The following is an 18,926-nucleotide window of genomic DNA, read 5'->3' as shown; positions in this document are numbered from 1 at the left end:
AAATTATGCTATAAACTATAATGTTATAACTAAGGTGAAGATTATTTTTATAAACAATATCGTTGCATTTAAACTCCTCAAAGAAGTCCAAATAGTTGCATTCAAACTATTTTAATTAATCTATACTATTAGAGAGTTAATTGAGATTTCATAGCGAGAATTTCACATATAAATTTAAAAGAAAAACTACGATCCTCAATTTTAGCCAATCAAAAGAATAATTGATAATGTGATAACTAAGGCTTTATCCTCAATTTCACATATAATTCTGGTTAATCTCCGAACATTATTTGCCATCCACATAGAATAATTAATCCACTAGAGCTCAGTTTTTGACTTACTAAGATTATGAACCTCTGAACTCTGAAGGATGATGCTAGCCCAACGGAGAATGAAGTTCTTAATTAGCACCCTCCATATACCCTTCTAATTGGGATGGGGCATTAGATCGAACACCTTGTAGGCAAGACCAGGAGCGGCTGGAACCCTTCCAAGGTATAACTGCTACTCTATATTTGAGGCGAATGACCTACAGCAGAGCAGCTAAGATGATGGAGAGGAAGCGTTTAGGGAAGTGGAGCAAAAAACCAACTGCAATAGCATCATGCAAACCCAGCTGATAACCAGGATCAAAGTGAGCATGCTAGAGGCTTGACGCAAGCTGATATCAATTTGTGCAGAAACTATTCTCTGCGGAGGCCGGAGGCCGGACGCAGAATGCTATCTGAAGACCAACCAGAATACCTCACGTCAATGGCACCGAGCTATACCGAGCCGCGGTACCGAGCCACGGTACCGAGCGAATGGTTGACTTGGCACATTCTGGCTGGTCTCCGGACATCGTTCGACATCCGCATAGAATAATTAATCCACTGGAGCTCAGTTTTTGGCTTACTAAGAAAATGGTTTATGCAAATTTAATTGTTGGTATTTTTAGATTGATAAGTTTTTGAAGGAGAAGTGCATCATCGTATGTTTGTATTAGAAATACTAAATTTGTAATTCTCCACAATCAAATTATAGTGAAATCTAAAACACAGGTAATAATATTAATAAGATGTAACCTTCAATTGAATAAACATACATGAAATTCTTATATATATAATTCTATATTCTTAACCTTATCTCAGAACCTGCAAGATCCCCCTTTACCCGTTCTCCTTACTTGGAGGAAATGAGTTCAAATCCTTACCTTTGCTGCAGCTTCCCTGATCTGCTCTATTGTGAAAACGCCAAAGAAGTCGTCGTCGATAACTGCATTTACTGCGGCAAAAGCAACATCATCAACACTCACAGGAGGTGCCAAGAGATCAGAACCAGGAAGAGAGTACAGGGGCTTGATAAATCCCTCGGAGGCCAGCAGTAGCCTTTCCAATGGTTCCCCTATCAGATCAAGAGGAATCTCAAAGCCATTTACTTTACGTTTCCCATATATGAATGCGGGTCTTAGTACAACACCTGAATTTGAAAACAAAATTAGAAATCACCTTAATAGCGCAGATTACCATGGTGGTTAAGCACTAAAAGGTAAAATCCATTTGTAACAACCTGAAGTTGGGTACTTCGATAGAACCTCTGATTCAGCTTTTCTCTTTCCAGTGAAGTAGCCAGAGGAGAGTAGAAAGGAAGGAAGATTGTAGTCATGAACAGAGATCAGCACAAACTTTGGGACACCTTCATGAAAAAGAATTTTTGATGCCATAATTGCAGAATAAAAAGAATTTTTCTTAACTATTAAAAGATTTTTACCATAATCCTTGGCAGCACCTACAGCCAAGATGTTGGCCTCCCCGTTAATCCTCTTCATTTGCTCCTCATTTCCAAATCCTCCAAGAGTTGATACAACTGCAGTTGCTCCAGCCAAAACTTCATCCCAACGTACATAGAAGACATCTCCTGCATGAACAGTTTTCAACTCAATGTAACACTAAAATGAGACGCTAGGTTTCAAGCTCTTTTCAAGGAATGAGCCTCAAATATACAAGAATAGACGATGAATCAAGTAATAAATTAGAAACAGATGCAATAGAATCTAAAAGCCTTAATATTTTGTTTTTGGACAATCTTGAGGAGAGAATAAGAGCTTTCCCCGTGATTCCTCCGTTTTTCCGTTTTTCGGTTTGAAACTGAAAACTCATTTGACAGAACATGTTTGGATGTGAGGTATACTTTTTCAGAAACTCCATTTCTTTACTATTTTGAGAAACAGTATGTTTTAGCTTCTCCATTTAAAAAACTCCATTTCTACTATTTGCGTTTTTGAAACCGAAATGGCAAATAAATCAAACAAAGCCTAAAAGTAAAAGAGAAACACGTTTCTAACAATGATGTGTACTAGGTGTTAAGAAAGCTGTACAATCAGCCTGAGAGCTTGTTTGAGATGGCTGCAAAAATCTCTAAAATTAATTGCGGAATTGCTGGATAAAAATCAAAGCTTTTAAAATTGTTATGGAAATTGTACTTTTTTTTGAAACAATTTTCTCTTAGCTACCGCTCGAGGAGATTTAATTGTAAAAAGCTCCTAATCATAAAAATTTTTTACAAAAAGTATAAAAGTTATAGCCAAGCAAAGATATGGCAGCAGTCTGCAAAACATTCTTCTGATGCTTTAAGATGGCCTAAAGAATTTGTATGTGATTTACGACCCTTTTTTTTGGAGATCTCAAAATCTATTGCCACACTGTAAGCTTATTACTCTGGATATTCTGTAATAAATAAAGCAAAAGGCAATCTGATTGAATCCTATATCTGAGTTCACTTTCCGGCCTAAAATCTGTCATACTTTAAACTCGTGTGCCAGTAAAATCCAAGTTTTTCTATAGCTTATTAATCAAGTTATTAACCACATTAAAACAAATGTAAATCAAAATTGGTAAGAAAACAAAAAAAAAATTTACAGAATGTAAAAAGAAAGGTAGAGCAAAGCCAAAGGGAGATATTTGGCCCTCTAAGATAAACAAAATAGATAAAAATATTAAGTAAAAAATTTGCAGGAAAAAAAGCCGTGAAGAAGACAATGAAAATTGAAACTATCACCAAACAATTAAAAAAAAAAATCAAATCAAAGGAATTGATATTAACTAATTATTGGAGACTAAAAAGGTATTCATCTAAGATGCCCCTTCGCTAAAAGGACCGCCAAGCTTTCAAATATGCTCACCAATTTGAAATGAACTGAATATGCAGGCAGAAGGCATTACTCATGTGCTTCCTTGCCACACCAAAAATGGAAGGCGACCAAAAACAATTTCCAAACTTATAATCAAACATATGTACCTTAAAGAGCTGAATGCTTGCTGCAAAATACCTGAAAATACAGACAAAGCAAGACAAGTACTGCAGCAGAGGTTTTACTCCAACACAAGAGAACAAATTATGAAAACATGCCATGATGTATTTACTAAAATGCACAGATAACTATATTTGTCTGTGCATCAGAGAGGGAAAGAAAGGATGCGGAGAGGGAAGAGAGGGAGCAATATGAAGGCAAGAAAGGACAGGGAAGAATAGCCGGATAGAAGAGAGGGAAGGAGTGTAATATCTGGCTTTAATAAGAGCCGGCTGGTTCAAATGAACCGGCATTTTTCCGCAATAGAGAGGAGCCGAGGCAGGGTTGCGATCCAGACATACTGAGTGGATGTCGCCCGCTTGCATAAAACCCCAAGCGAAGTCGGTTTGGGGTTATGAGCGAAGAAGTGCGTACGGGAGTGAAAGGGAACGACTTCTCGTGAGTAAAAAAGAACGACTCCTCGTGAGTCATATCTTTAATTCAATATCATATCAAAGTATTATACATAAATAACAAGAGTACAAGACTAAATCAAATAATGTGCTATGATGACTGTAAAAGAATATGGAATAGGCTAGTGCAAATGGGAAAATAATATATACATATACAAAAAAAAGCCTAATTTAATTCTATATATAGATGCCAAAAAAAAATAAAGTCATAAAATATGTAAATGACAACAATGTATAAACATAGGCAATCCATCTGCTCTTAGCTCCCATCACCTGAATCAAATTGGAACATATCATGTATGTATTGGAAAAGATTCGCCTGGGTGAAGGTTTGCACTTGATAGAGAACATTTATTGTGCATGCAAAGCTTTCCTAAACTAAAAGTGCGGTAAAAGAATTCTAGTATTAAATGGATCCATCACAACATCACACTAACAACCTGCAAAGAAGCCAAATACACTTCACCGAAAACAAGAAAGCATAAAATTGGCAAAATGAATAAAGAAGCTTTCCACTGATTGCAATGCATTAATCCTCCTACTGATGGCAGTTGAGGCTACCTGAAAAGCTCTGGGCCATTGTGAGGAGGAGGGAAAAAAGAAAGAGGAAGAAAGAAGAAGAAGAAAGTGCGGAGGAAAGGAAGAAGAGCAAGGAAGGAGAAGAGATCACCTGCAGCTGGGGAGATGAGGCTCAAGACCGGTGTCGGCTAGGATAGAAGGTCAGCAGGAGGCGAGGAGAGGGGGTCTCGGCTTTCTCTGTGATGGAAGGAGGCACGTTAAAATGAGGAAGAAAAAACGGGTCGGGAAAAATAGGGATAATATAGACGGCATTTCCAACGGCATTTTCGGCGGCCATCGCCACTGGAAACAATTTACTTGAAACCAATGGTCATTCTGCCGATAAAGGTGTCCAACTTACGTAGAACTGGCAGATTTTCAGGCGGCTATAGGGCTGATGGTATAACCGCTGGTTAACACTAGCGATCAATCCACATGCTTAACCGCCAGAATTTTTGATGGTCCCATAGCTATTGGAAAATTTGCCGGTATTTGATGATTTTCCTCTAGTGTTAGATTACTTTAAAAATTCGCAGTATGAGATGAATGGTGATCCATCATCCTTATCACAAAGAAATCCCTATCATACAGTCTTCCATGGAGTGGAGGGAGGAAGGGGAGAACCGGAGAAGCAAACAAAAGAGAGCAAATTTTTTGCAATGCATCGCTAAATTGAAAATATAAAGAGCAATGGATAAACAATGAGAATCCCTCTTTTTTTTTTCCTTTCTCAATTGAAGGAAACAAATGCTTTCATTCCTGGTTAAGTAGTTGTTTGAGAAATATTTATTAAGACTGTAGAGTTTGAGCTCCACATAGAGGGAAGAGATGAGAATGGATGAATATGAAGTCTTTGTTTGACAGTGGATTAATAAGTGGTCTGATCAGAAATTCAACCATATGTTACTGATGATTAGCTTCATAGAAATTGATTTGCATACACTTTAGCCTGACTGTTAAAGGAAACTTCCAAAAATTACAATTACTGAAGCAAGGAGGCCAACAAAATCATTTCATAAAGTAATCAAGGTCATATAGAACTCAGTAAGATGGCCGTGGCACAGTTCTACTACGTGAAAAGCAATGTCAAAATGCTGAATTAATTTCATCCACTTACTTGTAAAAGGATAATCCAAAGGAAATAGCTGTTTAATCAACTAACTTATCGAAAAACTAACTACAAGGAAGCATTTTATTTTCTTAGTGACCAAGCCAAAGAAGTCTAGTACAGTTCAGCATCTAAGACGAATTCTAAAGAAGCTCCTCTTGAAGCATTCCGCAATCACTTAGCCAAGCCATTGTCGTGTCTCCTTCCCATATTTTTTTATTTTTTATCCCTCTCGTGTTTCTTTTATCATCTCATATCTCCCACCATCATTTTTTCCTATTCCTTTTATCTTTCTCGTCCCATGCGGCCACCTAATGCCACCATGACGAAGGAGCATTCTCATACTTAGTTGATTTGATTCAATGCGAGAGTATCTTCATGTTGCACGCTAGTTTTCTTTTATCATGCTTATTTCATATATTAGGATATTACAGTCAATATTTTATTTATTTATTGTTGGTCATTATTTCAAAAAAAGGGTGTCTAGAGGTTGCATTTCATTATTCTTTCGTTATTAAATAAATCACGATACTTTATTCAAACTCTAGCATTTCTCTGTCCAACCGGTCTGCTTTTTCTCTCCTCTCTCTTTTGGTCTCTCTATGTCCTATTCCTCAAGTTAGTGTGGATAACAAAGGAGATCAAAGCTCTAGTCACCTCGTTATCATTTTGATATTTGGCAGATATGTTGACCATAAAGGAAGCAGCCTGTATGTCTAAAATTAATTTATGTCCATTCTAGATCTCGCTACAAACTACCTTGTCCTTCAACTAACACAAAACTCTTGTTCAGAGTTTAAGCCAACTCCTTATGCTTGAATATTAAGCCAAATCCCTACACTTCCTGCCTCAAGATGTTTGTTTTTCCTAAATGACATTTAGTTTTAATAGGAATTAGCTTGCACAGCTGATTAATTCAATGACATGTGACTGCTTGTTTTAAAAGCTTGCTGATCTTTGCCATGTTGTAAATTTCCTTTCTTACTCAGCTTAAGTCTTAAATGTAATACCAAGCAGCCTTACTTCGTCACTCTTAATTTGGTAATGAAAGTGATATGCATTTGTGCCATTCTTGCTCCCATCTCGCTTCTATCCTCACTGGTCTTTATTGCAATTCTTGTCTTCAATCATGATGGCTTCAGTTAATATGATAAACAAAGTAAAAATTCAAGAAAACCTCACTGATATATACTATTAACAAGCAGCACAAATTATAAATTAGTAAGCTTTTTATAATCTTAATTAAATTTAAAAATGAAAAATATATATTCCTAAAATACTCTCCTTTCAATATGCTTGTTAATTATAACTACAATTTCTATTTTGACGGAGGGGCTATTTTAGCTCATATTTAAGGAGTTCAAGGACTAAATAAGATTTTTTATATAGTTTGTGACTATGGCCTCCTACAAATAATCTATCCCTTTTCTCTATTATAAAATATGTTGTATCTTAGTAAGCACATAGAAAAAAATCTTACTAAGTACAGTAATATCTACAATAATACTAATTAAAAAATCCTAAAACCCTAAAAATAAAATATGCCCATCCTAATAACCCCAAAATTAAAAACCTAAGGTACAGGTGCAACCGTGTGTAGGAAATCCATGGTGCAGATTTGAAGAAAGACTTTAAATCAAATCAAATCAAATGCTGAAAAAAATGTATTCATATAACAAGTTGGTCTTCAATTTGAAATAGTAAGAGGCACATCTAATTGCATGAGAATACCTGCTGTCCATGTGACTTGATCAATCCATGGATCAGAAGAAGAAGGCCTCCCTGACCTGCAACCAGTCCAGCTTTTAGTTGAAGAACCTATGGCAAAATGGAGGCATTCGAATGATGCTATGAAGGTCAAAGGACAACATGCATTATGTATTACAATGCGTCCGTAACAAAATTCACAAAGTACTTCGTCAATATCACATGATAGTACAATGAAAGACTACACAACTACCTGCTTACACTAACCACTTCAATGCCCTTGGATACTGCAGCCTTGCAAATTGCAGTACCAACAAATCCAGTGCCTCCAAGTACAACAATCTACTAAAAATGCATAATAGACTTAGTTTCTATAGAAGATAAATGAAGTATAATTTTAAATCACAGAACTAAAGATCAAACCCTCTCGGTTTTAACATCAGCTACAACATCGATAGGAGCCGAAGAGGAATCTTGGCTAATATTTGGCGCCGCATAGCGACCGGAGACTCTGATTCTGCATAAAAAATTATGTAAAAATTAAAACACTTTAAATGCCTTACTTGATGAAGACATCGATTCAAGGTTCAAACAGGAGTCGCCTTAGATGGTTTGTTCACATAAAACGGCGGCCTTGCGATGACCCGGTTAGGAGAGTAGAGGTATTAGATTTGACTTATGTTAAGAAAGGTAGGGGTAGACCTAAAAAGACTTGGTTAGAAAATATTAGGAATGACCTTTCTTTATTAGATTTAAACGAGAATTTGACTTTTAATAGGACACAATGGAGAAAAAGGATTCATGTAGCCGACCCCATGTAGTGGGATAAAGGCTTGATGTAGTTGTTGTTGGTTTCTACTTCTTCTTGCATGAAGGCTTGAGAAGGGAGAGCTCCAGGGGAGCGAATCGCAAGGCCCACCAGTCGTTGGAAGAGTCCGCGACTTGTGGTTAATTTAGTTATCTTCTCGTTCTTATCTCCCACCATCATTTTCTCCACCACCACCACCATAAAATCCCATCCCAAGTCCCATTGCCGCCGGCCTTGGAGGCTTGCCGTCGGCCCTCACCCCGGTCCTGGCCGGCCACCTCGCCGGTAATTCCCCGTCACCCGTCCGATTCTTCCCCAATCAATTTTAAATTTGAAATTTGAAAATTCAAATTTTCAAATTCTTTCCTAATTTGGAATTCCAATTTAGGAAAGTTTTGATGATGAATTTCAATTTAATCTAATTTAGAATCATGAGATATAATTCCACATCATCATCCCAAATTAGAAACCTCTCCCACTAATCCCCTTTTCCTCCTCTAAGCATGCCGCCCCCCCCCCTTCGCCCCCCCACATGGAAATTTCTATAATAATGCTTAGTTTAATGCCTTGACCAGTTTTGAAAATCATAATTTGATTTCAAGATTTTCCCTCCCGAATTACTTAAAACTGAAATTAAATTTCAGTTTTAAGTTTTCAAACCCCTCCTTCCCTCTAAGCATGCCGCCGACCACCTCTTGATGAGCCCCTTTAATTGCTCATTAAATCCCCCCTTAATTACATTTGAAATTTGAATTTCCTCTCAAATTATTCCCTCCAAACACAATTAAATCTGAAACTTATTTCAGATTTATTGAGGAATTGAATCGGATTGAATTTCCTAAACCCTAACCCTCTCCTCTTGGAACCCGCCGCCCCTTCCCCTTGGAAATCCCGCCGACTCCCTCACCCCTCTCCTCCCTCCTCCTCCCAAAGCAAGGATTCCCCACTACCTTCCCTTAGTTCTCCTCTCCTTGAAGAATTCTCTACGCCAAGCATGTATGGCGGATCCGGAGCTTGAGTGGGGTCTCATGTTCAACGCCGACGGAAGCTTGAATATCCTACGATCACCATTCTTCGACGTAGGATTTGAAGATGACGCCACCGTGGGAGATTACTTGGAACGAGTGGTTCCTACCCCTGCAAGCGTCATCGACCGCCAACATCCAAACTACAATTGGATAATCGACCGTCGATCATTTCCATCGTCCTCACCACCGATAACCTTCCCGTTGATCAAGGCCGTTGTGGTTGCTACCGTTCTCTTGGCTTCGTCGGGTTTGCTAAAACCTTTCTTCCGCTAAGCCTAGTGTAGTCGAGTGATACATCCCCAAGGTGAAAACTCTCATTATTAAGTTGTAGATTATTGATTAATAGCTTTTGGTATTACTACTATCTTTGGTTATCTTTGAGTTTAGCTAATCTACATGTACTTCCTCGCCTAAGCTAGTTGAAAACTGAAATTCTTTAAAGAAATTTACTTGTCATTTCAATAAGTTATTACGTGAAATTTCTTTACCAATTCTTCTTTAAATTTCTTAACAAGCTCCTTTGCATAATGTTTCACATCATTACTTCTCCAATAAAGTATGAAAAATGATTCAGATGTGTATCAAAAGAACGCCTAAACAAGATGTGGTACAGATGCTCAAAGAATGCATAAGCATCTTCATCCCATCAAGGTCAAGAATCAATCAAAGAAAAAACAAACTACCAATTCCTTTTGCTATTGATTGAGCATGAAAGCACCAAATACCTATTTTACAATATGTAAGAATAATCATTCCTATTTATCAATTCTCCACGAAAATAAATACGGAAACTTTATTTTAACAAAATTTTTAGAGTCTCCATTAGGCAAATGGCTATTCAATTCGTGCTAAGTTCTAGTTTACTTTACAAGCTAACAGGAAGGTTTCAAAACTGCCATTCAACGTAAAATCATAAAAACTTTTCTAATAAGTTACCCTACACTTAATAAAATCGGACATTCTAGCTGCCAAATGAAAATACAGAGCTCTTCATCATTCTAACAGGAACATTCCAAAATAAGGACCATATTGGTCAAGGTAATTTGAAAAATATTAGAAGGTTTTACTTATACTAGCATAAAAGGGCATGTCAGCAATAACTGTTATCATCGATTAAGCCAGTTAAGATAATTTTGCTCAGTATTTATTGAGTACTTGCAAATACGCACCAAATACTCAATAAATACGTAGCAAATCCGAATAGTCATCCCGTCCAGTTCAAGTTGCATAAACATTTTGAGACTTTCTAAGCCGATCTAAGCTTGTTGTGCCAATTCAGGCATATTCATACATCTGTCGGACCAAACAAAGCCAAATTAGCCCCAAGTGCTACAAATAGTATAGGCTTTAAGATTCCTAATCAACTTTAATAATTGAACTTGACTAGGTAGGACCTTATTAAAACCTAGCAAATAAATTATGTTCCGCTTAGAAATTCCATTAGCATAGTCTAAATCATCAACTAATTTACAAAACGCATCTTTTATCATTGAAATATTAATTTTTTTAATGACTGGTGTGAGTTTAAGTAAAAGATATCATATATTTAAAAAAAACACTCTAATTAAGACATAAATTAGAAATACAATCAATGAAACTTCCAAGAACAACCAAAATTGAAGAAATCAAAACTCCTTTGGTTATCCGAGAAAAAGAACCACGAACAAATATGTAAAACCTTACCAAATACCATTCTCACTGGTAAGGACACTCAATACTCTCGTACAAAAACAAAATTACTCCCACACAATTCTCAATCCCAAAAAGGATTTGTGAGGGCGTGTTATTAAACATGCATTACACAAAGCGAAATTCAGCAAGCAGACACAATTTATTTCCAAAAAAAACTAAAACAACTTCATTCTTTCTCCCTTGACACCACCGATGAAGCATAAAGCACATAACTGTTACAAACCTCAATAATCAAAAGAAGAAAACTTACTACCAATTATCCATAATCAAGTAATCAAAAACAAAGATGTCCATTACCGCGACTTTTTTTGCGTTTGGCTGGATTTACCCTAAATCCTACTAAAAACTTGAAATAAATCCGATACCAAACACCCCCTTAGGGCGCATAAAAATAGCTGGAAAGCATAAAAGTACAGGACCTTGATGGACAATTAGTTGAAGAACGCCACCAAGCCGACCCAATCGGTTTCCTGAACGCAGAAACAGGCATGGAGGGGCAAAGCGCCAACGAAGACATCAGTTCTCTCACCCTCTCGCTCGCGAAGGTAGAAAGTGTTCTCCTCCGCTTAGCTTCTCTCTCCGGTCTCTTCTGGCCTTCCTCTTCAGCCGCTCTTCGCCTTTGTGCACGCGTCCGACATGCGTCGGACGAATCGAATTGAAAATTATTATAAAAAAATATCCTCATTTCCAAATATTTCTTACCAAAAATATTGAGTGTCTTTATTACGTCATTCGCAACTCTTGTTTACATTTCCACACATTATATATTACTAACTTCATCATATATTCATTGAGATATCTTTATTCGATAGGATAAGAAGATCGTGACGATGAATTTAAATTGGACAAATTGTTGAGTCATTTTTATTGTTTGAATAATATTGTATCATATGATCTAAGCTATTGTGTATGATTCTTATGCTTTATGCTTAATTGAAATATTTTTTATTAAGACTTAGGCTTCATTTGGGACTGCTTTCTTGCTCCTTAAAGTAGCTTTTTAGTTCAATAATTAAAATTTTTGTGCTAGAAAGCTGCTTTAAAAAGCAACAAGAAAGCCGTCTCAAATGAAGCCTTTGACTTCGTTTGTGATTGCTTTTTACTGATAGCTTTCAAGTACAAAAATTTTAAAAAAATTTAATTTTTGTACTAACAACTTATTTTAAGAAGCAGGAAGAAAGCAATCCCAAACAAAACCTTAATGTTGAACAAGATAAATAATCTAAATTTGTTCAAACCTTTTTTGAAGCATGCTCAAGCCATAACCTAATGATTCAAACCTTATTCAAATAGTTTTTGAACGATGCCAAAAAAATAGTTCTTTTCTTATTTGGGTACAAATTGGACATGCTCAAACTATGTTAGTACCTAATTAAAATAAGATTTGAAGCTTATTTGAATATGCTCGAACAATGTTCAAAATTAATTTTCCCATTCCTCAAACCTTGCTTGGTTCTCTTACTTGCACTAACATTATCATCAATGTTCTTGCACTTTATGGATGAAAATGACAAAGAAAACATACAAATTAGTTGGAAATTTATTGAAAAATTGAGAAAAACATTGATTGTTCAAAGAAATATTTTCCTAGAAGATCTCATAGATTTTACATACAAAATTATAGAAATAGATGAGAATCAATTTAGTTTGAAGCTAAGTGAGATGTATTACTTTGGTGGTTTAAATCTAAATGTAAGGAAGAAAAATCTTCAATTCAAAGTGAAGAAATTTGGGAAATGCATTTGGTATTTATGTTGTCCTATTGAAAAATATTCATTCAAATTTTATAGTTTCATACAAAAATATCACTGAATTTTCAAAGCTTGTAGAAGAGTTTGGTTCCATTGGCACTTTGACAAATTATGGATAAAGTATCCAATCACACTTTCCTACCTATAGAATAAAATTGGATTTGAGGGGTTGGCTTATCAATAGTGCATGTTCATATATAATGATCGCTTTATTAAGAGTTCTTAAGACACAATGTAAAAATAGTTCTTTAATGGATGCATCATTATAGCGAATGTAAGAACTATTTTTGATAAGAAAATTGAAGAAGCTTTGAATAAGGCTCAAATATAATTGTCTATATGATTGGTCAATTTAAATTATATGTTCTTGATCATTGATTTACATGAGATGATATGTACATGTAGAAAATTTGATGTGATAGATTTATTATGTAAATATTATATGTATTCATGAAATTAAGTGGGTTGGAGAGAATGTTAAGAAGATTGATAGTATTCAGGTAGGAATCATACAAGAAATAGTGTAGTTGTGTTTATAAATTAGAGGTAGAATTATAGCTTTAAAGATTATTGTTGATGCAAATATTATGAATATTTTAAGTGCTTTAGATTATGTGTTCAAAATTAAAATTTTAGAAAAACTTAGAAAAATCAATACAAAAGATATATCTTGAAGAAAAAAGTTTTTATTGGAGAAGATTTAAATGGACAAGTTGGTAAAGATGTAGAAGATTTTAAAGTTGTTCATGAGGCTATGTGTTAGAGCTAGTAATCAAAGTGCTAGGATCATATTAGATTTTACTCAAGCTTATGATTTCATAATTACTAATATATTATTTAAGAAAAGAGAGAAGCATCTTATCATTCAAAAGAATGAAAATAATAAAACTCCTATTGATTCATATAAGAAAAAAAAAATCTTATTTAGATTGCAAAGATTGTAAAATTATTCAGAGTGAAAGTTCATGTACACATCATCACTTATTAATTTTAGACTTTAAAATGAAGGTGCGAAATAAAAAAAATAAAGTAAAATATTATCCGAGGATTGGATGAGGCATTTAAAGAATACTAACTAAAATATTTTTGAGATTAAGATTCTTAAGATTTTGATTGTGCATGAAGAAACTAATATTATGTGATAAAAAAATAGCTAGTTATATTAAGAATTTTACGAAGGATGTGCTTGAAGTATCTAAAGGAAAAATTTATAATAGTAAAAATAATTGGTGATGAAATCAAAAGTGCAATAAAAGATAAAAAATAAGAAGCTTTGTTAGAAAATTAGTTTAGTTGTAAAAGTTTAGAAAATTAGAAAAGGTATAAAGAGGCTCGTAAGAAGTCTATGAAAGAAATATGCGATGCAAAGAATTTATCTTTTAATAATTTATATGTTAGATTAGATACAAAAAATATATGTATAAGTTAGTCAAGAAAAGAGATATGATAAGTAAAAATTTAGTTCAAGTGAAATGCATTAAGGATGAAGATAAAAAAATACTTTTATCAGGAGATGATATTCAATAAAGGTGGATGATATGTTTTGATAAGTTTTTCAATAATGATTGTAAGAATACAATCGACTGTAGTGACTCTAGCATCCTAAATGAAAATAATTTTTTTATTTTTGTTGACGCATTAGTAAAATAGAAGTTAGAGAGGCTTTAAAGAAACTGAAGTGCGAAAAAAAACTTTTGAATATAATGATATTCCAATAGAGGCAAAAGTTTAGGAGATAGAAATTTATTAACTTATGAAGCTTTTCAATACCATTTTGGAGATTAAAAAGATATCAGATAAGTGGTGAAGGAGTGTGTTGATTTTTATTTTTAAGAAAAAAAGTGATGCACAAGAGTGTGTGAAATATAGAGGAATTAAGTTAGAGTGTAATACTTTAAAACTATAGAAGAAAGTTATTGAGCATATGTTATGACGTGATATTAACGTTTCTAAAAATCAATTTGGATTCATGCCGGGGTAGGTCTATGATGGAAGCTATATATTTATTGAGAAGTTTGGTGGAGAAGTATATAGAGAATAAGGAGGATCTACATATGACATTTATTAATTTAGAAAAAACATATGATAAAGTTCCAATAGAAGTGTTATGAAGAGTTATAGAAAAGAAAGGGGTTAATAATGCTTATATTCAAGTCATTAAGGATATATATGCATGAGCTAATATTTGCATTCGAACACAAGGTGCTTTGACCAAGTATTTTCCTATTTTAATTGGATTACACCAAGGATCAGCTTTAAGCTCATATCTTTTTGCTTTAATCATGGATGTTCTTACTAGACATTTACAATATAATATACCTTGGTGTTTGTTTTTTTGCTGATGATATTCTTCTTATTGATAATGTTAGAAAGAGAGTTGAAGATAAATTCGAATTATGGAGGTCAACCTTAGAGTATAAATGTTTTCATTTGAGCTGATCTAAAATTGAATACATGAAATGTAACTTTAATAGTGATAGATCTAGTGAAGTGATTATGACTTTGGGCAATCAATTCATTAATAAGAGTGCACATTTTATATATCTCGTGTCAATTATTCAAAATGATGGTGAAATAAATGGATATATTGTTAGTAGAATTCAAGTTAGATGGTCGAAGTGTAGAAATACAGCAGGCTTGTTGTATGATAGAAAAGTACCCCTCAAACTTCAAAGAAAATCATATAAGATGGTGGTGAAACCTGCAATGATTTATGACGTAAAATCTTGGCCATTAAAAGAGAATCATAAAATTAAGATAACTGTTTAAAAGAAGAGAATGCTCAGGTGGATGAGTGGTTTCACTCCTTTAGACAGAATGTGAAACAAGTATATGCGTGAAAAGGTTGGAGTAGATCTAGTGGCAAATAAGATTAGAGGAAATCGCCTTAGATGATTTAGTCACATAAAAGGTTCGTCTCCTAATGACCCGATTATGAGAGTAAATATATTAGAATTAGCCTATGTTAAGAAAAAAAATGAGGTAAAACTAAAACTATTTGGTTACAAAAATATAAAAAATGACATTTATTTAGTGGATTTAAAATATATAATTTTTATTCTTAAATTTTTGAGTTGGTTAAACTTCACTTTTAAAAACTTGAAAAGTGAACTATTCCTCCCCACAATGGCTACTACTCTCCCCTCTCTTCTCCCCTTCTCTCCTCCCTCATACCAAAGGCTTCCACAGCGGTCTTCTCCTTCACATCCATCCTACTTATCGCACCCTTCCTTTCTCCTCCTCCACGACTGCTCTCATCCCAATGAAATCTTCCAAGCTCTCACCCCTATCATCAAGAACTGCTTGATTTCCGAACCCTTCGTCCAAAATAAGCTCGTCGCACTCTTCTCCCGTTGTGGATGCATCAATGAGGCTTCCAAGCTCTTCTCCTGCATCCTCTACAAGCCCGATGAGCTCTACCACTGTCTTCTTCGCGGTCATGCTCACCATTCACCTTTAGAAGAATCCCTCTCTTTCTACTCTCAGATGCGGCTTGCTGGTGTTGGCCCACTGGTTTACAGCTTAACCTATCTCCTCAAGAGCTGTGGTGACCGCTCCGATCTCAAGAGAGGTAAAGAAGTTCACTCTCAGCTGATTTCGAATGGGTTTGGCTCCAATATCCAGGCCATGACTTCTGTAGTCAACATGTATTGTAAGTGCCGTCTTGTTGAAGACGCACGCAAGATGTTCGATCGAATGCCTGAAAAGGATTTGGTGAGTTGGAATGCTTTGGTAGCTGGTTACGCTCAAAATAGTCTAGCGAAAGAAGCACTGGAGTTGGTTGTGACGATGCAGGAGTGTGGTCAAAGACCAGATTCGATCACAATCGTCTCAGCTCTTCCAGCTTGTGCTGATATAGTCTCTTTGAGGATTGGGAAGTCAGTTCACGGTTTCGCAATTAGAGCTGGGTTTGACACACTGGTAAACATCTCGACCACAGTCGTCGACATGTATTCGAAATGTGGTTCGTTAAGTTCAGCTAGGTTGGTGTTCGACAGAATGCCGGTTAAGAATGTTGTCTCATGGAACTCCATGATTGTTGGATATGTAAGCGGCAATGAAGCTGGAGAAGCTTTGAAACTATACAAGATGTTTTTGGAAGAAGGAATCAATCCAACAGATGTTACCATGATGGGAGTGTTACAGGCTTGTTCCGAGCTTAGCGAGTTAGAAGAAGGAAGGGAAGCTCATAAGCTTCTGGTTAGAAATGGATTAGGATCTGATACCTCAGTCATGAATGCTCTGATAACAATGTATTCAAAGTGCAAGAGAACTGATCTTGCAGCTGAAGTCTTTCAAAGCTTACAGTCTAAGAGTCTTGTGTCTTGGAATGCTATGATATTAAGTTATTCACAGAATGACAGACCAACTGATGCAGTGAACCTTTTCTTCAAGATGTTGAAGAAGAACATAAGACCGGATTCATTCACACTGGTCAGTGTGATTCCAGCACTTGCAGACATATCGCTCCCTCGTCAAGCGAAATGGATACATGGCTATGCTATCAGATTGCTTCTAGATTCCAACATCTTTGTCAGAACTGCTCTCATTGATTTGTACGGGAAATGCGGGGCATTGAGCTCAGCGAGATTGCTCTTCGATCTTATGACAGAGCGGCATGTGACGACATGGAATGCGATGATAGACGGCTATGGAAGTCATGGTTTGGGAAAGATGTCACTCTGGTTATTTGAGGAGATGAAGAGGAGTCCAGTTAAGCCTAGTGATGTAACATTCCTTAACATTCTCTCAGCCTGCAGCCATGCTGGGTTAGTAGATGAAGGGAAGAAGTACTTCAGGTCTATGAGTGAAGACTATGGCTTTGAGCTTGGAATCGATCATTATGGAGCCATGGTCGACCTCTTGGGTCGCTCCGGGAGACTAGAAGAAGCATGGAGCTTCATAGAGCAGATGCCACTTAAACCAAGCATCAGCATATACGGCGCAATGCTCGGAGCCTGTAAAATCCACAAGAATGTGCAGATTGGCGAGGCAGCGGCAAAGAGGCTCTTCGAGCTTGAACCCGAAGAAGGTGGCTACCATGTCTTACTAGCTAACATATATGCATCAGTCTCATTGTGGGAGGATGTGGCTAGAGTGAGGAAGATGATGGAGAAACAAGGAATTCAGAAGACACCAGGTTATAGTTTTATTGAATTCAAGAATCAAGTGCACACATTTTACAGTGGAATGACAAATCATCCACAAGCAAAGCAGATATATGCCAAGCTTGATGAATTGATTGAGGAGATCAGATTAATTGGATACATTCCAGATAAGAATTTGGTGCGTGATATTGAAGATGATGTAAAGGAGACATGGCTTAACAGTCACAGTGAGAAACTGGCCATTGCATTTGGGCTTATAAACACAAAACCTGGTACTACCATACAGATAAGAAAGAATTTGAGAGTATGTAGTGATTGTCATAATATGACAAAGTTGATTAGCAGAAGCACCGGCAGGGAGATTATTGTTAGGGATATGAATCGATTTCATCATTTCAAGGATGGGGAATGTTCATGTGGGGATTACTGGTAATTATTGTTTAGGGTTTAAGATTTGTGATTATCTCACTTATATGAATAAATTTAATTTTTTATACTCTCAGAGTCGAGACTGTCCTATAGATTAAAAGTTAGTCTATAGACATGTTTGTTCTTGAAATTGTATAAATTTTTATAGGAATGAATTCTCAGTGTTATTTAAAATTTATATTGAAAATAAAATGCTAACCATTGTTATGTTCCCTACTCTCTCTCTCTCTCTCTCTCTCTTATATATATATATATATATGAAATGTGAAATAATATTATTGAGCTCGCGCGTGCAGCCCAGTTGGTTGACGCGAAGGAATTCCTCCCGCGAGACTCACGTTCGAAGCCCCTAAATTTCCAAAAATTCTTTATAATGCAAATAATATTATTTTTAGTTAATGATAAAATATTTTTTTATTTATACACTATAAAAATAATTTTTATCTATTTATTAATGATAAATTATTTAACATAAATAATTTATAAATATAACATTGATATATAACATACATATATAAATATATCTAAGCATATAACATAAATTATAATTTATATTAAATATGAATCAAATTTAAAAATTCAATGTATTTAAATTTAAAATTATAAAAACTATTGTAATGCATGATTTCTTTTAATCACAAATTTATATTATTGCATAATTATTATACCATTATTATTTCATTTAGATAATATTAAAATAATTTTAATATTTATTATGTCATTTGGCTCCACCAAGATCAAGCCATTAAATCTTAAACTTCTCCTTCTTCCTGTTCAAATGGGCCCTAATGAAAGTTTGCTTGCAGACTTATTTAAGAAAATGCATGTGTTAACATTATTATTTTTTTCTTTATTTTCTCACTAAATTCACTTAAAAATTGAGCTAGCCTCATTGTCTGCAAGGTGTTTGTTGAATTGTCTCACCGCCTTCAATCGCATAGGCTAGTGCCCAACTTACCCTTAACAATAGTAGCGACAATAACAGGTCTCAATGAT

General features: G+C 35.3%; 2 protein-coding genes across 2 annotated transcripts; one reads left to right on the top strand and one right to left on the bottom strand.

Annotated features, from left to right (window-relative positions):
- Nucleotides 1-230: 230 nt before the first annotated feature.
- Nucleotides 231-11,327, bottom strand: LOC110097555 (uncharacterized protein At1g32220, chloroplastic). Its single transcript, XM_020823995.2, has 8 exons — nt 11,062-11,327; nt 7,538-7,631; nt 7,368-7,456; nt 7,139-7,194; nt 1,750-1,896; nt 1,549-1,674; nt 1,193-1,458; nt 231-529 (listed from the first exon to the last, which is right to left on the bottom strand). Exons 1-8 carry the CDS (start codon nt 11,325-11,327, stop codon nt 401-403), a joined length of 1,173 nt encoding a protein of 390 aa, XP_020679654.2. The 3' UTR covers nt 231-400.
- A 4,159-nt stretch (nt 11,328-15,486) lies between these two features.
- Nucleotides 15,487-17,997, top strand: LOC110097553 (pentatricopeptide repeat-containing protein At1g11290, chloroplastic). The gene has a single exon (XM_020823994.2). The coding sequence runs from the start codon at nt 15,520-15,522 to the stop codon at nt 17,932-17,934; it is 2,415 nt and encodes an 804-aa protein (XP_020679653.1). The 5' UTR covers nt 15,487-15,519; the 3' UTR covers nt 17,935-17,997.
- The last annotated feature ends 929 nt before the right edge of the window (nt 17,998-18,926 follow it).

The sequence above is a fragment of the Dendrobium catenatum genome, unplaced genomic scaffold (genome assembly GCF_001605985.2).
Source record: "Dendrobium catenatum unplaced genomic scaffold, ASM160598v2 fragScaff_scaffold_390, whole genome shotgun sequence".
Classification (NCBI taxonomy): Eukaryota; Viridiplantae; Streptophyta; class Magnoliopsida; order Asparagales; family Orchidaceae; genus Dendrobium; species Dendrobium catenatum.
This window is presented reverse-complemented; position numbering and strand designations above follow the sequence as displayed.